The sequence below is a fragment of the Erythrolamprus reginae genome, chromosome 4 (genome assembly GCF_031021105.1).
Source record: "Erythrolamprus reginae isolate rEryReg1 chromosome 4, rEryReg1.hap1, whole genome shotgun sequence".
Classification (NCBI taxonomy): domain Eukaryota; kingdom Metazoa; phylum Chordata; class Lepidosauria; order Squamata; family Dipsadidae; genus Erythrolamprus; species Erythrolamprus reginae.
The window spans coordinates 112,526,028-112,544,654 of record NC_091953.1 but is presented as its reverse complement, the minus strand read 5'-3'; the positions used below and the strand labels follow the sequence as shown (position 1 = coordinate 112,544,654).

General features: G+C 40.2%; 1 protein-coding gene across 1 annotated transcript in view; it reads left to right on the top strand.

The window, feature by feature from the left end:
• Positions 1 to 14,080, top strand: part of NALCN (sodium leak channel, non-selective) — a 309,533-nt gene extending 295,453 nt beyond the window's left edge. The window contains exons 43-44 of the mRNA XM_070751235.1: positions 2,518 to 2,635; positions 13,603 to 14,080. Of these exons, the coding sequence (XP_070607336.1) occupies positions 2,518 to 2,635; positions 13,603 to 13,796 (312 nt within the window). The 3' untranslated portion in view covers positions 13,797 to 14,080. The remainder of the gene's footprint in view (positions 1 to 2,517; positions 2,636 to 13,602) is intronic.
• The last annotated feature ends 4,547 nt before the right edge of the window (positions 14,081 to 18,627 follow it).

Below are 18,627 nucleotides of genomic sequence, written 5' to 3'. Positions count from 1 at the left end.
TACATAATTATAATGAAGAGAAATTAGTAGCAACAATGAGGCGGTGGGAAAAGGTTAAAAATCATATATTAATATTAGTAAGCGGTGCAAATGTAAAAAATAAAATTCAATCACTCTATAAAGAATGAGTAATGTAACCCGAAGCTGAGGTAAATGAAAGATATAAAATTGAATCTTCCCTGGTGGAGGGATATATGATTTTGTTTGTTTGGTGATGGTACACATATTTATGTTTTGAATTTATTTTTTATCTTTTTGTTAAAATTTTAAAAAAATCAATAAAATTTATTTTTTAAAAAATAAGTAAAACACTTCCAAAATATTGCCAAGAAAATTACCAGGAGTCAACATTGACTTCTAGGCCCAAAAATGGCCTATAACAGTGATGGCGAACCTATGGCATGGGTGCCACCAGTGGCACACAGAGCCATATCTGCTGGCACGTGAGCCATTGCCTAGCTGAGCTCCAACGTTCATGTGTGTGCCGGCGAGCTGATTTTTGGCTTGCACAGAGGCTCTGGGAGGGTGTTTTTGGCTTCCAGAGAGTCTCCAGGTGGATGGGGGAAGGCGTTTTTCCCCAGCTCCAGAGAAGTCTTTGGAGCCGGGGAGGGCAAAACACAAGTCTAATGGGGCTACCAGAAATTGGGAAACAGGCTGTTTCCAGCCTTCAGAGAGCCTCCAGGGAGCAGGGGAAGCTGCTTTTGCCCTCCCCAGGCATTGAATTATGGGTGTTGACACTTGCACATGTGTGATAGTGCGCGCACACACGCTTTCAACACCCGAGGAAAAAAAGGTTCACCATCACTGGCCTAGTGATAGGAAATAGGAAATAGGAAAGAAAATAGGAAAGTGAACGTAGTAGATCCTTGGAACAAACTTCCAGCAGATGTGGTTGGTAAATCCACAGTAACTGAATTTAAACATGCCTGGGATAAACATATATCCATCCTAAGATAAAATACAGAAAATAGTATAAGGGCAGACTAGATGGACCATGAGGTCTTTTTCTGCCGTCAGTCTTCTATGTTTCTATGTTTCTAGAAGCATTAAGAAAAATCATGAATGTGTGCAATAGTACACAACATATAAGAAAACATTCAAACTGCATCTGACCACAACATATTTGGTAGATACCCACCAGATCTAAAGCACTTTGGTAAAAGAGCAGGCCTTTCCATTTATTCCTGCTCCAAAAATATGTTTAAAGGATACCGTTTGCTTTTCTTTCTTTCTTTTTTCTTTTTCTTTCTTTTACCTCTCCATTCTTCTATGCTTAATATAATTTTTATGTTCAATTTTACGAGGCCTAAAAAACCCCCATAATTTCTGTGATTCATTATATATAAGGGAATATTATAATCCTCGGATATAAACAACCGGTATTCTGGAATACATTTTCCTAAACTGTTTCTAGCAACAAATACTGCAATAAATAGTACTATCGATAAGTTGTACCTAGGAATGTAAAATAAATTTAACACACATATTAATGGGAATGAAATGGCTTGATCTGCCACAACAGATTCTATTAGAATCTATTCTAGTATCTAAATCGCTCTCTACATGGGGCTACCTTTGAAAAGTGTTCGGAAACTTCAGATTGTGCAGAATGCAGCTGCGAGAGCAATCATGGGCTTTTCCAAATATGCCCATGTTACACCAACACTCCGCAGTCTGCATTGGTTGCCGATCAGTTTCTGGTCACAATTCAAAGTGTTGGTTATGACCTATAAAGCCCTTCATGGCACTGGACCAGATTATCTCCAGGACCACCTTCTGCCGCACGAATCCCAGCGACCAGTTAGGTCCCACAGAGTGGATCTTCTCCGGGTCCCGTCAACTAAACAATGCTGCTTGGCAGGACCCAGGGGAAAAGCCTTCTCTGTGGTGGCCCCAGCCCTCTGGAACCAACTCCCCCCAGAGATTAGAATTGCCCCCACCCTCCTTGCCTTTCGTAAGCTACTTAAAACCCACCTCTGCTGCCAGGCATGGGGGAATTGAGATACCCTTTCCCCCTAGGCCTTTACAATTTTATGCATGGTATGTCTGTATGTCTGTTTGGTTTTTATTATAATGGGTTTTTAATTGTTTTTAGTATTGGATTATTATTATATGCTGTTTTATTATTGCTGTTAGCCGCCCCGAGTCTCCGGAGAGGGGCGGCATACAAATCCAATAAATAAAATAAATAAATAAAATAAATGAGACGGCAACATTTAGAGTCTAAATATGGATGTTTATATGTGCATGAATTGTGTCAAAATTGAAAAAGCATGCATATAAAACATTAACAACACACACACACATTTGAGAAATCTGTATTCAAGTCTACCAATAATAATAAATATGGCTTTTTTATAAAAAAAAGTTAACAAAAAGGAATTATATGAGGGCTGAACAGAAAGATCTTTACAAAATTTCAAATCTGCAAAACTTGTGAAATTAGGGCCTTTTTGTTTCAAAGTTCCTTTTTGTTTCTTTCAGTTTTTAATTCCTTTCCTTTCTCATTCTATTCAGACAAGTAGTGAACAGCAGCTGCTTAGCCCCACCCTTTCTGACAGAGGTGGATATCGACAAGATTCTGGCGATTCTGGTAGACCTCAGCGAAAGCTTGGACAATGGCGTTTGCCATCTGGTAAGTGAAGAAGGGTATAAAACACGTTCCCAAACTGATACTGTTTCAGAATATAGATATAGCAGCTTTCCATATGAAGCAGAGTACAAAATAATTATATTAATGAAATTTGGAGATCTATCGGATACAGCTCTGAAAATCATCAAAAGAATGTTTAGTTATATTTTTAAAGGTTACATGACCACCTATCTTATGCATGATAATAGAAACATAGAAACATAGAAGACTGACGGCAGAAAAAGACCTCATGGTCCATCTAGTCTGCCCTTTTACTATTTCCTGTATTTTATCTTGCAATGGATATATGTTTATCCCAGGCATGTTTAAATTCAGTTACTGTGGATTTCCCAACCACGTCTGCTGGAAGTTTGTTCCAAGGATCTACTACTCTTTCAGTAAAATAATATTTTCTCAAGTTGCCTTTGATCTTTCCCCCAACTAACTTCAGATTGTGTCCCCTTGTTCTTGTGTTCACTTTCCTGTTAAAAACACTTCCCTCCTGAACCCTATTTAACCCTTTAACATATTTAAATGTTTCGATCATGTCCCACCTTTTCCTTCTGTCCTCCAGACTATACAGATTGAGTTCATTAAGTCTTTCCTGATACGTTTTATACTTAAGACCTTCCACCATTCTTGTAGCCCGTCTTTGGACCCGTTCAATTTTGTCAATATCTTTTTGTAGGTGATGTATGTATCCACATAATCTGTGGATGATGTCAACGTCCCTAATGAAGACAATGTCTTAAAAGGGGCTAAGAGCAACCCAGCCGTGTGGGGTCACTCACGAACGCGAATCCTAGAAAGGAGACTTGGACACATTCTCTCTCTGCGTGAAGTGACACGGTATAGAGCCATGTACCTCTTTTTATTTGGGAACATAAGGAAATGGGGATAATTACACGTACATGTCAAGTGATACATCCAATAACATAACTTCAAACATATCTTTGAGTTCTTCCTATTCCCACAGATATCACAAAACAATTTCCTAGAAACTCTTCCTCAGAGTAGTTGTTTCTCACACCTAATTTCTCTGAAGCCTTCTGCCTTATCACAACTAATCTTCCTTAATCACCCTCTCGTCCTGTGTATGCTTCAGGCAATGTAAATCTCCCCCTTTGATCCTATAACGTCCTGTCCGGAGTGATGTAAACTTTGTTTATCAGTGAGATGTTTATTGAGCCCTTTTGTTTCCTTTCGCCAGGAATACAGACTAGGCAGGTTAGTGCCCTCCTATCCTGGCTTATAATAGAATGGGTAAGCAGAGCATTTTTATGCTGGAGGTCCAGACGTATATAATTATGATACAATCCTATTCTAACATGTTTATGCTATACTGCAACAATAATCCTAGGTATTTTATGGCAACGTGTCAAATATACTCTCAAGAGAAAAGGAAATGAAATTTCTGATTCATATTTTAGCCTAACAAGAGCCAATTCTAAACTTCCTATCCCTCACATATGTGCTTGAAATGAATTCTGAATCACTTGGGCCACATTTTCATCCACTTGGTACACCAAAGTATTCTAATATTAGTCTATTTTCATGCAGATTGAAAAAGTATCTCTCCGTAACCTTTCCCCTCAGATTAGAGGTGGGTTCCTTTTATCTTTTTCTATTGTCCCCTTGCACAATTACACCTCCGTGCATGCTTAAAAGAATGATTTTACTTCCGCACATGCTCAGAAAGCCAAAAAATAACCGAAAATTATTTTAAAAAAATATGGCAGCATGCATGGACCGCTAGAGCAGTGTTTCCCAACCTTGGCAACTTGAAGATATTTGGACTTCAACTCCCAGAATTCTCCAGCCAGCAGATGCTGGCTGGGGAATTCTGGGAGTTGAAGTCCAAATATCTTCAAGTTGCCAAGGCTGGGAAACACTGCGCTAGAGACAGTACCAGAACCATCACGCCAAAATTGTGCAATCGGGAGGCCACTTCCAAAGCGCCTCAGATCATCAGTAATGAATCAACACTTTATTTTTATAGCCATAATTTGAAATCTACCTATCCATAAGAAATAGACCCCTGAGTTCATTGTCAGACCTATTCTGACTTAGTCCCTTAGCAAAGAAAGACCCCTGACTCTATTTGTAGTGAAAGGTATATTTTTACTAAGAGCCAAATGGATTACAGTAATGCAGCTGTAAAAGGTTGGTGTGCAAAGGTTCCTAGTAGCTTCTGCTCTGGCAATCTCACACTACTTGCCAAAGCTTACAAAACTTTTGCCAGACCCATCCTCGAATACAGCTCATCTGTTTGGAACCCATATCGCATCTCAGACATTAACACCCTTGAAAATGTCCAAAGATACTTCACCAGAAGAGCCCTTCACTCCTCCACTCGAAATAGAATACTTTATGAGACTAGACTTTCAATCCTGGGCCTAGAAATTTTAGAACTAAGACGCCTTAAACAAAATCTAAGTATTGCCCACAAGATCATATGCTGCAACGGTTGACCTATCCAGATTCCTAAGAGGTCAGTAAGGGGTGAGTACAAGTGCACTAGAGTGCCTTCCGTCCCCTGTCCTATTGCTCTCCTATATCTCCTATACCTTTCTTCTATTCCTATATCTCTTCTTCTATTCTGTCATTGATATGTTCAATTACTTTATCTTCTTTTCTATTATTTCTTAGATATATTTTACTATGAGTATCTCCTCTATAACCTTCATCATGTATTTTACTACGTGTTTATAGATATATACCCACTAAAACCCTCATTGTGTATTAAACAAAATAAATAAATAAAAATAAATAAATAAATAGTTAACATTCCCTTTACCATTTCCTCCCCCTGATTATCTCTCTATTGTCCAGTCGCATTCAATATTAGCATTTAGATAGCACTTAGATTTATATACCACTTCACAGTGCTTTGCAGCCCTTTCTAAGATGCAGAGAGTCAGCCTATTGCCCCCAACAATCTGGGTCCTCATTTTGCCAACCTGGGAAGGATAGAAGGCTGAGTCAACCTTGGGTAATGTTTTGGTAATGTAACATAATGTAATGGTAGTGTTCCCTGCATTAGATGGTGAGATGCTGCATTCCTCTCCCAGGCCCTGGGACGATGAGCAGATGTCTCGGGAAGGCACGACAGGTAGTTTCAGTTTCCCCAGAAGATCCCATAGTCTATGAAAGACTGACATTTAGCAAAGCAAAGCTCAGGATAGCAATTCTGACATTGTACCTCTCCTGGAAAAGGGCTCAGCCTAGAGAAAGAAAAGAAATGAAATATTAGGATTTTAGTGGGGTTTATCAGTGTATCAGTTATGGAATTTATAGAGCAAGTGTGGGGACAGCACATGTTTGGTGTCAGCCCCCCCCCCCCCCAAGTTTCAGAAGGTGGGACATCTTTCCAGAGGATTATTGAAATTTGCACCTGTGAGTATGTGAGTCAATGATCTCCTTGACATCAAATTGTTCTCTTTCAATAAGGAATGGCAGCTTTGTTGCATGACACAAGGGTGAGATATTTGCAGGATTTAAAAGGCTACAGTAGAAAACAGGATGTATATGTTGAAAGTTTTCTGATAGCTTTAGTTACACAATCACTAGGTACTGTGTTAGCTAGTGATGGAGAAAGGTCCAGCATATTTTGGTCTGTTCAAGGGTTGTCTGGATTGTAGGAATTTTGTGGAAATACTTCGTCTGTAACTTTAAATACCTTTTTGCTGCGATCTCTATTTTGTCGGTGTACTTTTTCTGCTTTTACAAGTTTTAAGCATGTAATTCTAATATTTTAGGAGCAGGGAGGTTTGGATTTAGAAATCTAGAAACAAACCAAGAAATAAGTCTGTTTGGTGCCAACTGCTAATTAGAGTCCAAAACAGAAATCAAAGCTCACAGATATTTTCTTTGATCACACTGCTCTCATTAACTGACTCACTCTGAGTTGGCATACTGAGCCCAACTCCCCAGTTTGTAGTTCATCATAGAAATAATAAAATCCTAAGAGAGAAATCCGAGCGGACATCTGGAACATAGTGAAAGTTGACTTCCACACTGAAGCGTCATGTGGCTCAACCTTAAATAGCCTAAGGGCATGACTAATTGTTCTAGAGATCTATTCACACAGAGACCTCTTCTTGCTTAGCCACTCATGCCTTCTGGCAACTCTGCGTACCCTAGCATCAAGAAGAGGCTCTTCCTCTTCTCCTGAGACACTCATGTGCATCTCAGGAGGTACAGAAGGCCCTGGTTGGCTTTCAGCCTCTAATACCACATTCTTTCCGATCTCCTCGCTATCAGTCTCAGGTGCCAGGTACATGGGCGTAGGGTAAATGGGAATAGTATGAATGATTTATTTGGCCCACCTGACGCTGGAGAGGCGGGAGGGAAGGGGGCATCGATCTCTGGGGTGGCAGAGGGTCGGAATATCCCGGTGTTGCTGGGGAGAGGTAGATATGGCGGGAGCCACGGAGTTAGCCGTTCCAGGGGAACGAGGGATCGCTGTTTAATAACTATTCCTTGTTCCGGCTCCGTGAGCTCAACCCAGGGCACTGGTGATGAGTGTAACTCTGGCCCTGGGCTCAGGTTGCTGCTGCTCAATGCCAGGTCGGTGGTAAATAAAGCTCTCCTCATCCGGGATTTAATCCTGGATGAGGAGGCCGACCTGGCATGTGTAACTGAAACCTGGCTGGGCCCGGAGGGAGGAGTTCCTCTCTCGGAAATCTGCCCAGCTGGGTTTCAGATATGGCATCAACCTCGACCCCAGGGAAGGGGGGGAGGAGTGGCTATTGTAGCCAGGGAGAGCCTTGGCCTGCGTGGGCTCGTTGCTCCGGAGATTGCGGGTTGCGAGTCCCTCCTTGTGAAGTTGGATTTAGGGGTTCAGGTGGGCTTGTTTCTCACGTACCTGCCTCCCAGCTGCGTGTCAAAAGCCCTGCCTATGCTGCTCGAGGAGGTAGCCGGGCTGGCAGTGGAGTTCCCCAGACTTATTGTTCTGGGGGACTTCAACCTGCCGTCGCTCGGCAAAACCTCTGGGTTGGCACAGGAGTTCATGGCCACCATGACAGCCATGGACCTGACTCAAGTAGTACAGGGTCCGACTCACGAGGGAGGGCACGCACCTGACATGGTATTCCTTTCCGAGCAATTGAGTAATGGTCTGAGACTAAGGGGCTTAGAAGTGTTGCCTTTGTCATGGTCAGACCATTTCCTACTACGGCTTGACTTCCTGGCTCCAATCCTTCCCCGCAGGGAGGCGGAACCAATTAAGATGTTCCGCCCCAGACGCCTGATGGACCCAGAGGGCTTTCAGACGGCGCTTGGGGTTATTCCAGAGGCACTCGTCCACAGTTCGGCGGAGTCTCTTGCGGAGGCCTGGAACAAGGCTGCAGCGGAGGCTCTTGACCGGATTGCGCCTTTGCGACCTCTCCGTGGCGCTAGACCCCGTAGAGCTCCATGGTTCAACGAGGAGCTCCGGGAGTTGAAACGCCAAAAGAGACGTCTAGAGAAGCGATGGAGGAAGAGTAAGTCCGAATCTGATCGAACACTTGTAAGAGCTTTTATTAAGACTTACAAAGTGGCGCTCAAGGCGGCAAGATGCGCGTACCATGCCGCCTTGATTGCATCAGCGGAATCCCGCCTGGCCGCTCTGTTTAGGGTGACCCGCTCCCTTCTTAACCAGGGGGGAGTTGGGGAGCCCTTGCAGAGCAGTGCCGAGGATTTTAACACGTTTTTCGCTGATAAAATCGCCCAGATCCGGGCTGACCTCGACTCCAATTGGAAAACAGAGTTGACTGACAACGAGTCAGTCGAGGTGACTGGGGCACGTACTTGTCCACCTGTCTGGGAAGAGTTTGATCTGGTGACACCTGATGAAGTGGACAAGGCCATTGGAGCTGTGAGTTCCGCCACCTGCTTACTGGATCCGTGTCCCTCCTGGCTGATCTCGGCCAGCAGGGAGGTGACACGGAGCTGGGTCCAGGAGATTACCAATGCTTCCTTGGGGAGGGGAGTTTTTCCATCACTCTATAAAGAAGCGCTCGTGCGCCCCCTCCTCAAGAAGCCTTCCCTGGACCCAGCCGTACTTAACAACTATCGTCCAGTCTCCAACCTTCCCTTTATGGGGAAGGTTGTCGAGAAGGTGGTGGCACTCCAGCTCCAACGGTCCTTGGAAGAAGCTGATTATCTAGGTCCCCAGCAGTCGGGTTTCAGGCCCGGTTACAGCACGGAAACTGCTTTGGTCGCGTTGATGGATGATCCCTGGCGGGCCCGGGACAGGGGTTTATCCTCTGTCCTGGTGCTTCTTGACCTCTCAGCGGCTTTCGATACCATCGACCATGGTATCCTTCTGCACCGGCTGGAGGGGTTGGGGGTGGGAGGCACTGTTCTCCAGTGGTTCTCCTCCTACCTCTCCGGTCGGTCACAGTCGGTGTTAGTGGGGGGTCATAGGTCGACTCCGAGGTTTCTCCCTTGTGGGGTGCCTCAGGGGTCGGTCCTCTCCCCCCTGCTATTTAATATCTACATGAAACCGCTGGGTGAGATCATCCAAGGGCATGGGGTGAGGTATCATCAGTACGCTGATGATACCCAGCTTTACATCTCCACCCCATGTCCAGTCAATGAAGCAGTGGAAGTGATGTGCCGGTGTCTGGAGGCTGTTGGGGCCTGGATGGGTGTCAACAGACTCAAACTCAACCCGGATAAGACGGAGTGGCTGTGGGTTTTGCCTCCCAAGGACAATTCCATCTGTCCGTCCATTACCCTGGGGGGGGAATCCTTGACCCCCTCGGAGAGGGTCCGCAACTTGGGCGTCCTCCTCGATCCACAGCTCACATTAGAGAACCATCTTTCAGCTGTGGCGAGGGGGGCGTTTGCCCAGGTTCGCCTGGTGCACCAGTTGCGGCCCTATCTGGACCGGGACTCATTGCTCACAGTCACTCATGCCCTCATCACCTCGAGGTTCGACTACTGTAATGCTCTCTACATGGGGCTACCTTTGAAAAGTGTTCGGAAACTTCAGATCGTGCAGAATGCAGCTGCGAGAGCAGTCATGGGCCTACCTAGGTATGCCCATGTTTCAACATCACTCCGCAGCTTGCATTGGCTGCCGATCAATTTCCGGTCACAATTCAAAGTGTTGGTCATGACCTTTAAAGCCCTTCATGGCACTGGACCAGAATATCTCCGAGACCGCCTTCTACCGCACGAATCCCAGCGACCAATTAGGTCCCACAGAGTGGGCCTTCTCCGGGTCCCGTCAACTAAACAATGTCGGTTGGCGGGCCCCAGGGGAAGAGCCTTCTCTGTGGCGGCCCCGACTCTCTGGAACCAACTCCCCCCAGAGATTAGAACTGCCCCTACTCTCCCTGCCTTCCGTAAACTTCTTAAAACCCACCTCTGTCGTCAGGCATGGGGGAACTGAAACACCTCCCCCGGGCATGCACATTTTATGTATGGGATGTTTGAGTGTATGCTTGTTAACAAAATGGGGTTCTTTTAAATGTTTTAAATTATATTTGGATTTGTTACAAACTGTTATGTTATGCTGTGAGCCGCCCCGAGTCTGCGGAGAGGGGCGGCATACAAATCTAAATAAATAAATAAATAAATAAATAAGTACCAGGCCATAACCATCTCTCCATCCTCGGGATCCGTGACCAGCTGAACGGGCCATGAATGGGGCCACAGCAGTTGGTAATTGACATAACAATGAAAGTATTGCGCCAGCACACCATTCATGTATTTACAGGCTCCATTGCTTTGGGGATGGTAAGAGGAACTGAGTCCTTGGGAGGTTCCCAAGAGCTTTAAAAGATTTTGCCAAAATAGGAAAGTAAATTATATACATCCCCGTCTGTTGTGGTTGGCTCTGGCCCAGCTCCTACACCAAGGAATGTGGAGGTGGATGCAGGGGAAACATCAACATGTCATAGGTCTGTTTTATTGCCGACAGAGTCAGGTAGTGCAGTTTTCCTTGGACGAAGAAGAAGGTGGGAGTGACTTGGAAGAGGGGGCTTGGCACACAGCCCAGGAAGCCAATCTCCATTATCTTCGGTCGATTTGGATGCGGAAGTCTTGGACCCATGCAGGCGCAGAGTTATGCGTAGACCGATTGAGGACATATTACATAATTTTAATTCAGTTAGGCCTTTGGTAACACCAGAAGGAAAGAGGAAAATCCTAGCTCTAAGTGCCTGGATAGAAATCTGTTGTTCAATAAATACTGTATGTTTTAAATACAGAATATGGGGAATGTTCTGTTGAACTGGGATTATGGAAGAATAATGTTTGCCATTCAAACTGTTCAACAGTCAAATAAAGATTACAATGAATTATTATTCCTACACAGAATAACAGAATAATATAAGCAATGGCAATAGGTGAAAGCAGCAGTAAGATCTTGGGGCTATAAAAAAAACTCTAAGCTTTATAGATTCAGAAAGTTAATATCATAAAAGTCTCACCTTGAAGATTCCTGGCTACCATGAGATTGTTGGGTACCAGCTTGATTGGTTTTAACCAAGAGTTGGACAATTTCATAGACGTCGTGGGAATCAATGGCTATTAGCCTGGATGGCAAGACTTCTGAATGCCATCTGTTTGGAGTCTAATTGGCTTCCTTGTCAGGTAGGTTGGCCACTGCTGTTATAGATTGCAGAGTCTGATCCAGTAAAAGCACTGCTTATGTTTTTATGTACTGATTTAAATGCATAAAGGTACCTTCCATGAACTTACAATTAAAGAGAGCAGAACTTCAAACTTGGAATAATTAAAGAAAAACCTGTTTATAGTACGCCATTTTTATATAAGATCTTTTTAGTACTGGTATATATTTATAGTATGCATCCGTAAAAGTCTACATTGTTGGCATTCTCATTATTGTTACCAATAAATGTCCCCATTTAACCATTGAAACTTACAACCACATTGAACAAGTGATACTTAGAGCTGGTTCTCATACTTGCAGCTGTCATAGTTCTTCACCATCACATGATCACGATCCTGGCACTCATCATTACAAAGTCATACCATCACGTGATCCTTTGTGACTTTCATTGGTGGCTTCCAACAAGCAAAGTCATTAGGCAAGCTGACATTGAGGTCAAGACATTGCAGTTAACGGAGACTGCAAGTACCATTTAAACCAGTGTTTTCCAACCTTGGCCACTTGAAGATATTTGGACTTCAACTCCCAGAATTCCCCAACCAGCGAATGCTGGCTGGGGAATTCTGGGAGTTGAAGTCCAGATATCTTCAAGTGGCCAGGGTTGGAAAACACTGATTTAAACAACAGCAACCAGAAGTGCCAAAACTGCCATCACTAAGCAGTGTTGTCACATGATGTCATGCTTTGTGACCATGTTGCTTGGCAACAGAAATTCCAATCCCAACTGCCATCATTACTGAGTTGCTCCTGTACTATTCTGTCCCATTGGATCCCATGGATGCTCAGCTTCCTCTGGTGATTTTTCTACTCCAAGATAAGCAGTGTGAAATATGACGATCTGAGAGAAAGTAAGTGTCCCAATTTAGCCACATAGGACTTAAATTCAACCTTTCCTGTCCCAGTTCAATACTCTTAATCACTACTGTCCTAAATAGACTGGACATGTACTTATCAAAATTTGGTTTCCAGTTGTTAATAATACTGTTTTAATATATAAAAACTTATTCAGTTATATGTAAAAATCGTTTTACTATGTAGAAACAAATGTGAAAATACAATAAAATTCTATAGTTTATCAGCTTACATCCAAGCACCTGGCAAGATATAGTACCTACCAATAGAGAACAACTCAGAGAGGTGGAATTTATTTATTTATTTATTTATTTATATTTATATTTATATTTTTATTTATCTATTTATTTATCTATTTATTTGTTTGTTTGTTTATTATTTATCTATCTATCTATTTATCTATTTATCTATTTATTTATTTATCTATTTATTTATTTATTATTTATTTATTTATTTATTTATTTGATTTTTATGCCGCCCTTCTCCTTAGACTCAGGGCGGCTCACAACATGTTAGCAATAGCACTTTTTAACAGAGCCAGCATATTGCCCCCACAATCCGGGTCCTCATTTTACCCACCTCGGAAGGATGGAAAGCTGAGTCAACCTTCAGCCGGTGATGAGATTTGAACCGCTGACCGTCAGATCTACAGTCAGCGTCAGTGGCCTGCAGTACAGCACTCTGCCTGCTGCGCCACCCCAGCTCATATTATGTTCTTGGGGAACCTCTCTGTGTAAATTTATCCCAAGAAATGTTTTGCCCTCAATAGAGGAGAAAGTGTGGTAACAAGGGATAGATAATGAAAGCCTTACATTCATAAAATCAAAAGTTTCTAATTTCTCTCACCAATGAAAATAATCCATGGAGTTAACATTGTCTTTCCTCTTGTTGTTGTTACTGAGTAATTAATTTTTAAAAAAGAAAAAAATTCATTAGACTTGAAATCCAAAGCCACAAATCCACTTCCCCTTTTTAAAAAAATATTTTTATTAAGTTATTTAAATTAAAAAAAAGAAAATAACAGAAAGGAAAAAAACAAAGGAAAAGAAAAAAGAAACACACCAAGATAAAGCAGTAATACACAAACAACTATACAATATAACCTCTAGGTTTATCTTACAGCAATTAATATTGACAATGTGTATATCTGTGTATATCTAACAGATAACACTATTTATAATTCACATAGTTCTATAATTTTTCCAATGTCTTTCCTTTGGAAACTCAGTAGCTACAGTTATAAATAAATAACTGTATATGTTATATACAGTTTGCATATAACATAATACAGTATATACAAAATAACATACCTATTAATGGTTTAGGTGTTTATTACTTTGTTGTTGTTGTTGTTTTTCTTCCTTTCCAGCCAATAATAACACATTCCACATTTTGTAATATTCCAAGTCCTCCAAACCCACTTTCCATCAAACCAGAATTGTTTAGCATGATTATTTCCTTGCAGTGAATAGTTTTGTCTTTCATTTTCTAGCCCCCAAACCAATAAGCCATTCGGTGTCTTCAGTCAACATAAGAATTGGTGGTCGGACAACTATGAAATCTGTTGTGTGCAAAATAAATCCTATGACAGATGTGGCTTCGTGTGGATCAGAAGTTAAGAAGTGGTGGACAAGGCAACTTACTGTAGAGAGTGATGAGAGTGGAGAAGACCTACTTGAGATATGATTTGGAAACAATTCCTGTCGAAGACACACTTATGCAACACAACTGTGCAGGAATAGCAACTCTGGACATGGCTGCTTTTTAATAAGCAGTTCTAATTGATTGTTTATATCAGGATAAATCTTGTAACTCACTTTCCTTCAACTTGGCAAGATTTACTACTTAATGTTTACTTTGAACATCCATGATTATTAAGGAGCAACATAAATGTTCAGAAAAAATAAAGGAGTTTTGGCCTTGTTCCCATAAATCATGAGCTTCAGGCTCTCACGCAGGGCTTTCCTACTTTCCAGCGGACTTTCAATATTGTTTCTCAGCGAACATTTGAAATGTCCGGTTTCTCTGAAGATATATTGTTGCTTGCTAAAATTTGGGAAACAGCTAATTGTTGTTAACAGCACAGGACTAATACTAAAATACAATATGATTATGTCATGATATGTACCAGGTTGATATTCTATTTTAATAGTATGGGTAAATTATGAGGACACAACATTTTTATTTAGAGATACTGAGACACAATTGTTGTAGAAGTAAAAGCACCCCAAAGAGAATATCGGTATGGACATGCTGCTAATGTTTCACATCACTGAATATTTTGTTTAGATCAGGGTAGGTGACTTCTAAGATCCATGTTGAATGGTTGGGTTGGACTTTAATCCCCAAAACAGATAAGCCAAGATAAAAACTAAAATAATTTAATTTGATTATATGTATTTTAGTTCAATTATTTCCTACTACCTAGGTTTAAATACCGGTGTGTATTTTATAATTTTCCCTTATTTCAAATTAAATATTGCAGTTTTAGTAGCAATTTTTGGAAACTTTCTGAGGACGCCATGCAATACACTGACCTCAGGTTGTGCTTCTCTTACTGAGACAAATAGTAATCATAGGTTAATTCACAGGTATCCTTGTCTATGTACATCACTTGATCAATGAAAATAAAACAATATTTCATGCATTTTATTTGTGTTAAAGTTTACATACAGAGATAGTGTGACAATATTTTCTCTGATATTGTCAGGATTTCCTTTGCCCTAAAATAATCATGTTATTGTTTTTATAGTATTCTACCCATCAATATTAGTATTATTTAATGATCTAGAATTAACTCAGAGGAGGTGATTATTTTATGTTTTTACAATATCTATATTTTAATATGCAAGCATAATGTGATTGGTTTAAAAATAGGGGTTTATTGTTCATTTTTATAATGTGCTTAATTGAAGTTCACTGTTTTTTATCAGTGCACCTGTTTAATAAGTTCCCTGATTTTTCATCTCTGTTAATATCTATCATTTATTAGAAATGAAACAAAAATAACCAGTGTAGATATAACTACTTAATATACATAGCTATACTGTACATAGATACATATGTACGTACGTACGTACATACACACATACATGTAAATTCATACTTGATATTGGATACAAGACTCATGGCAGGCCTAGATAGAAATCTCATTTTGTGCTTCATTATCCTTGTTAGAAATTAACATGTTTTTCTCAAAGATTATTTCTAAATATCCGTATTTAAAAGTTATATTATTATATATAAGTATATACTATATACTTAGTAATTAAGTATATTATGTGAGATTCACTAAAGTATGTTCTTGTAAGCAATCTATTTTCTAATCATGCTTTTTTAAAAACAATACTTTGATATCAGTCATTATTAAGGTAAGTATGAAATAATGCATTAAGAAAATAAAATAGTTGAGATTTCTAAATTTCTATTTATAAAGATTCTGAATTCCAGATATTTAATGAATGACAGCAAATGAACATTTAGGAGCACACAGTTATGAATCTTCATTATGCATCTAAGTATCATAGAAAAATGAGCCAGACACATGAGCATTGGGGAAAATTAAAGATTATGAAGGCTAGTGAAAAACATGGCTTTAATTGCTGCTCTGTTTCAACTACTCAATTATCGGTTATAGAAATGAAAATTGCAACTGACAGGGATCATTATCTTTCATCTCAAGAGTAAGACAAACAGACCATCATCCTAATTTTAGTTTTGCATTGGCCACAGTAATGAAGAGCATGTCTTTACTACCTCTGAAGTGCTTTTACCTTCACCACAATCACTTGTTCAAAACTTGAACCAGGTGGTTTTTAAATACAAAATAGAAGAGTTAAAGATTTTCTTCAATTTGCCTATGAAGGATAAAGTTTGGCAGGCATCATAACTGATCAGAATACAAGATCAAGTTAATGGTTCCTCCAGAAAGTGTGACCTTCTTTTGTTTGTCTTGCATTGTGCTTTAATGGTGTGCAAAATGTTTTACATTTGAAGCTTTAACATATGAAATTTCACAAAATGTTCTGTTCTAGGTGTAAAACTGCTGTTTCAAATACGAAACAATTTGTTCTGAGCATTTTTTATTTTCTTTGAGTTATAAACACAGGGGTATTTTGAATGTTTGTTTCCAAACCATAGGTGAACGTCATAGGTAGTATGACCAAACAATAGCCATCTTACTATTTCTATCAAACAATTAAATGTATGGGGAGGAAGGATTCTGATGCCTAAACATAGACAGTAGTGTTTGTAGGGTTTTGTATCTGCTTTCCAACAGTGGCATCTTTGGGGTAAGATTTTTTGCCACTACCATCATTTCCTATGGAAAATATGTTGCACTACTATGACAAGTCCAGCTTAAAAGCACCAGAATCATAAGAGTTCACCTTGAAAAAGAACTAAAAACTGTAAATTGTCCATGTTCTCCAAGAGCCTTATGGACATAAAAGTCCCAGCAAAACTAACAATCTTGTGTTAAGCTGATGCACGATTTTGTTCTTAATGCAGGTTGATTTTAACCAAAATATGTGTATCCATGACTTGTATTGCATTTGATTATTTTTGGTCTTTCTGTAGTTGTCCATGTGTACATTTTGCTGTTTAGAGTTAACATTTACATGGAAACTTCCTACAACCTGTTTACTAAACCTGTGCATTTTGTTGTTTAAACTGGATTTCATCAAAAACCTTCAGAAAATATCATTTCTGCTATTGTCAAAGATAGTTATTTGTCTTTTCTTTTATGTCTACTTTAACAATATTTTTTAGAAAAAAATAAAAAATGAGCGATACTCAGATTTATAAAATATGTTTTCTTGAACTTTCAATACTGTGCTGAATTAGAGAAACTTTCCTAGTTATTATCACAAATATTCTTTATAAATCTCTAGAAAATATCCTTTGACATATAATGTCAATAAAAGTTGCTTTCAGCGGTTGGTTGCTTAGAATTTCATTCTCAGTGGTTTTGATACATTTTTTGATGCCATGTCTATATGTCATCTCATTTATTTTAAACATTTTGGATACTTCTCAACCAAATAACAGTGGTAACTCAGAATAGTTTAATTGATACAAAGTAGATTTTAGATTCCATCAAGAGAGAGACAGTTTCAAGATCACATAAAGAAATAATACCATTTTATACTGCACTAGTGAGACCACATTTGAAATATTGCATCCAATTCTGGTCACCATGATACAAAAAAGATATTCAAATTCTAAAAAGACTGCAGAAAAGAACCACAAAGATGATAACTGGTCTGGAGGCTAAACCAAAGGATGAATGATTGAGGGAACTAGATATGCTGCAACGTCCTGCCTGTCGGCGACTACTTCAACTGCAACAACACAAGAGCACGCAACAAATTCAAACTCAATATTAATCGCTCCAAGCTCGACTGTAAAAAATATGACTTTAGCAATCGATTTGTCGAAGCGTGGAACTCATTACCTGACTCAGTAGTGTCAACCCCTAACCCCCAACATTTCTCCCTTAGACTCTCCATGATTGACCTCGCCAGGTTCCTAAGAGGTCAGTAAGGGGCGTGCATAAGTGCACCAGTGTGCCTTTCGTACCCTGTCTAATTTGTCTCCCCTTATCCCATATGTCATATTTCTTTCTATCCTTTCATATATCTTCTCCATTTTCATATCTTTTCCTTATATGTAATACTTCATACCCATTCCCCTCAATATGTTTTGTGTATTGGACAAATAAATAAGTAAATGTCTGGTCTAATGAAGAGAAGGACCCGGGATGATATGATAGCAGTCTTCAAGTATTGGAGAGGTTGTAACAGAGAAGAGAAAATCAGACTATTCTCTAAAACAACTAAGGGCAGGACAATTAGAAACAGATGGAAGATCATTAAAGAGAGATCCAACTTAGAACTAAGAAATTTCCTGAAAGTGAGAACAATTAATTGGTGGAACAGCTTACCTGAAGAAGTTGGCGCTCCATCACTGAAGATTTTCAAGAACAGCCATTTATCTGCCTGAACAGGGGGTTGGATTAGAAAACCTCCAAGGTCTCTTCCAACCCTATTTTTATATATACTATAGTAATAGATGCAATTTATTTAATTTTAAAATGTGCAAAAAAAATCCCTAGCAGATGTTGTGGGTGGTCCATGACAGGGTTAGTTAGTCACAGATTGTAAGGAGGTTGAACTGAGTCCATCTTGGTACCCTAGGCCAGTGTTCTTGACTACTAAGTCAGAGAGTGAGAGTGAGGGAGAGTTGGAACCTGAGGAACCTCCAGAGACTGCAAAACCCCTGAGGATGGTAATGTCTGAGTCAGAGGAGGAGGAAGACATTGGGTATCAGGAGCCCTTATAGATGCGAGGGTGAAAAGATCAAGAAGCAAACAGGGAAAAGTTCAGAAAGTGAGTCTATGAAAGAAAGTTTAGTCAGTATAGCTCTAGGAAACAGTTGACCACACCCAGTCTGTATATAAGGGAGGGTTTCTAGATAAAGAGGCATGGAGTTTCAAAGTTCTTCATGGTGGAGGACT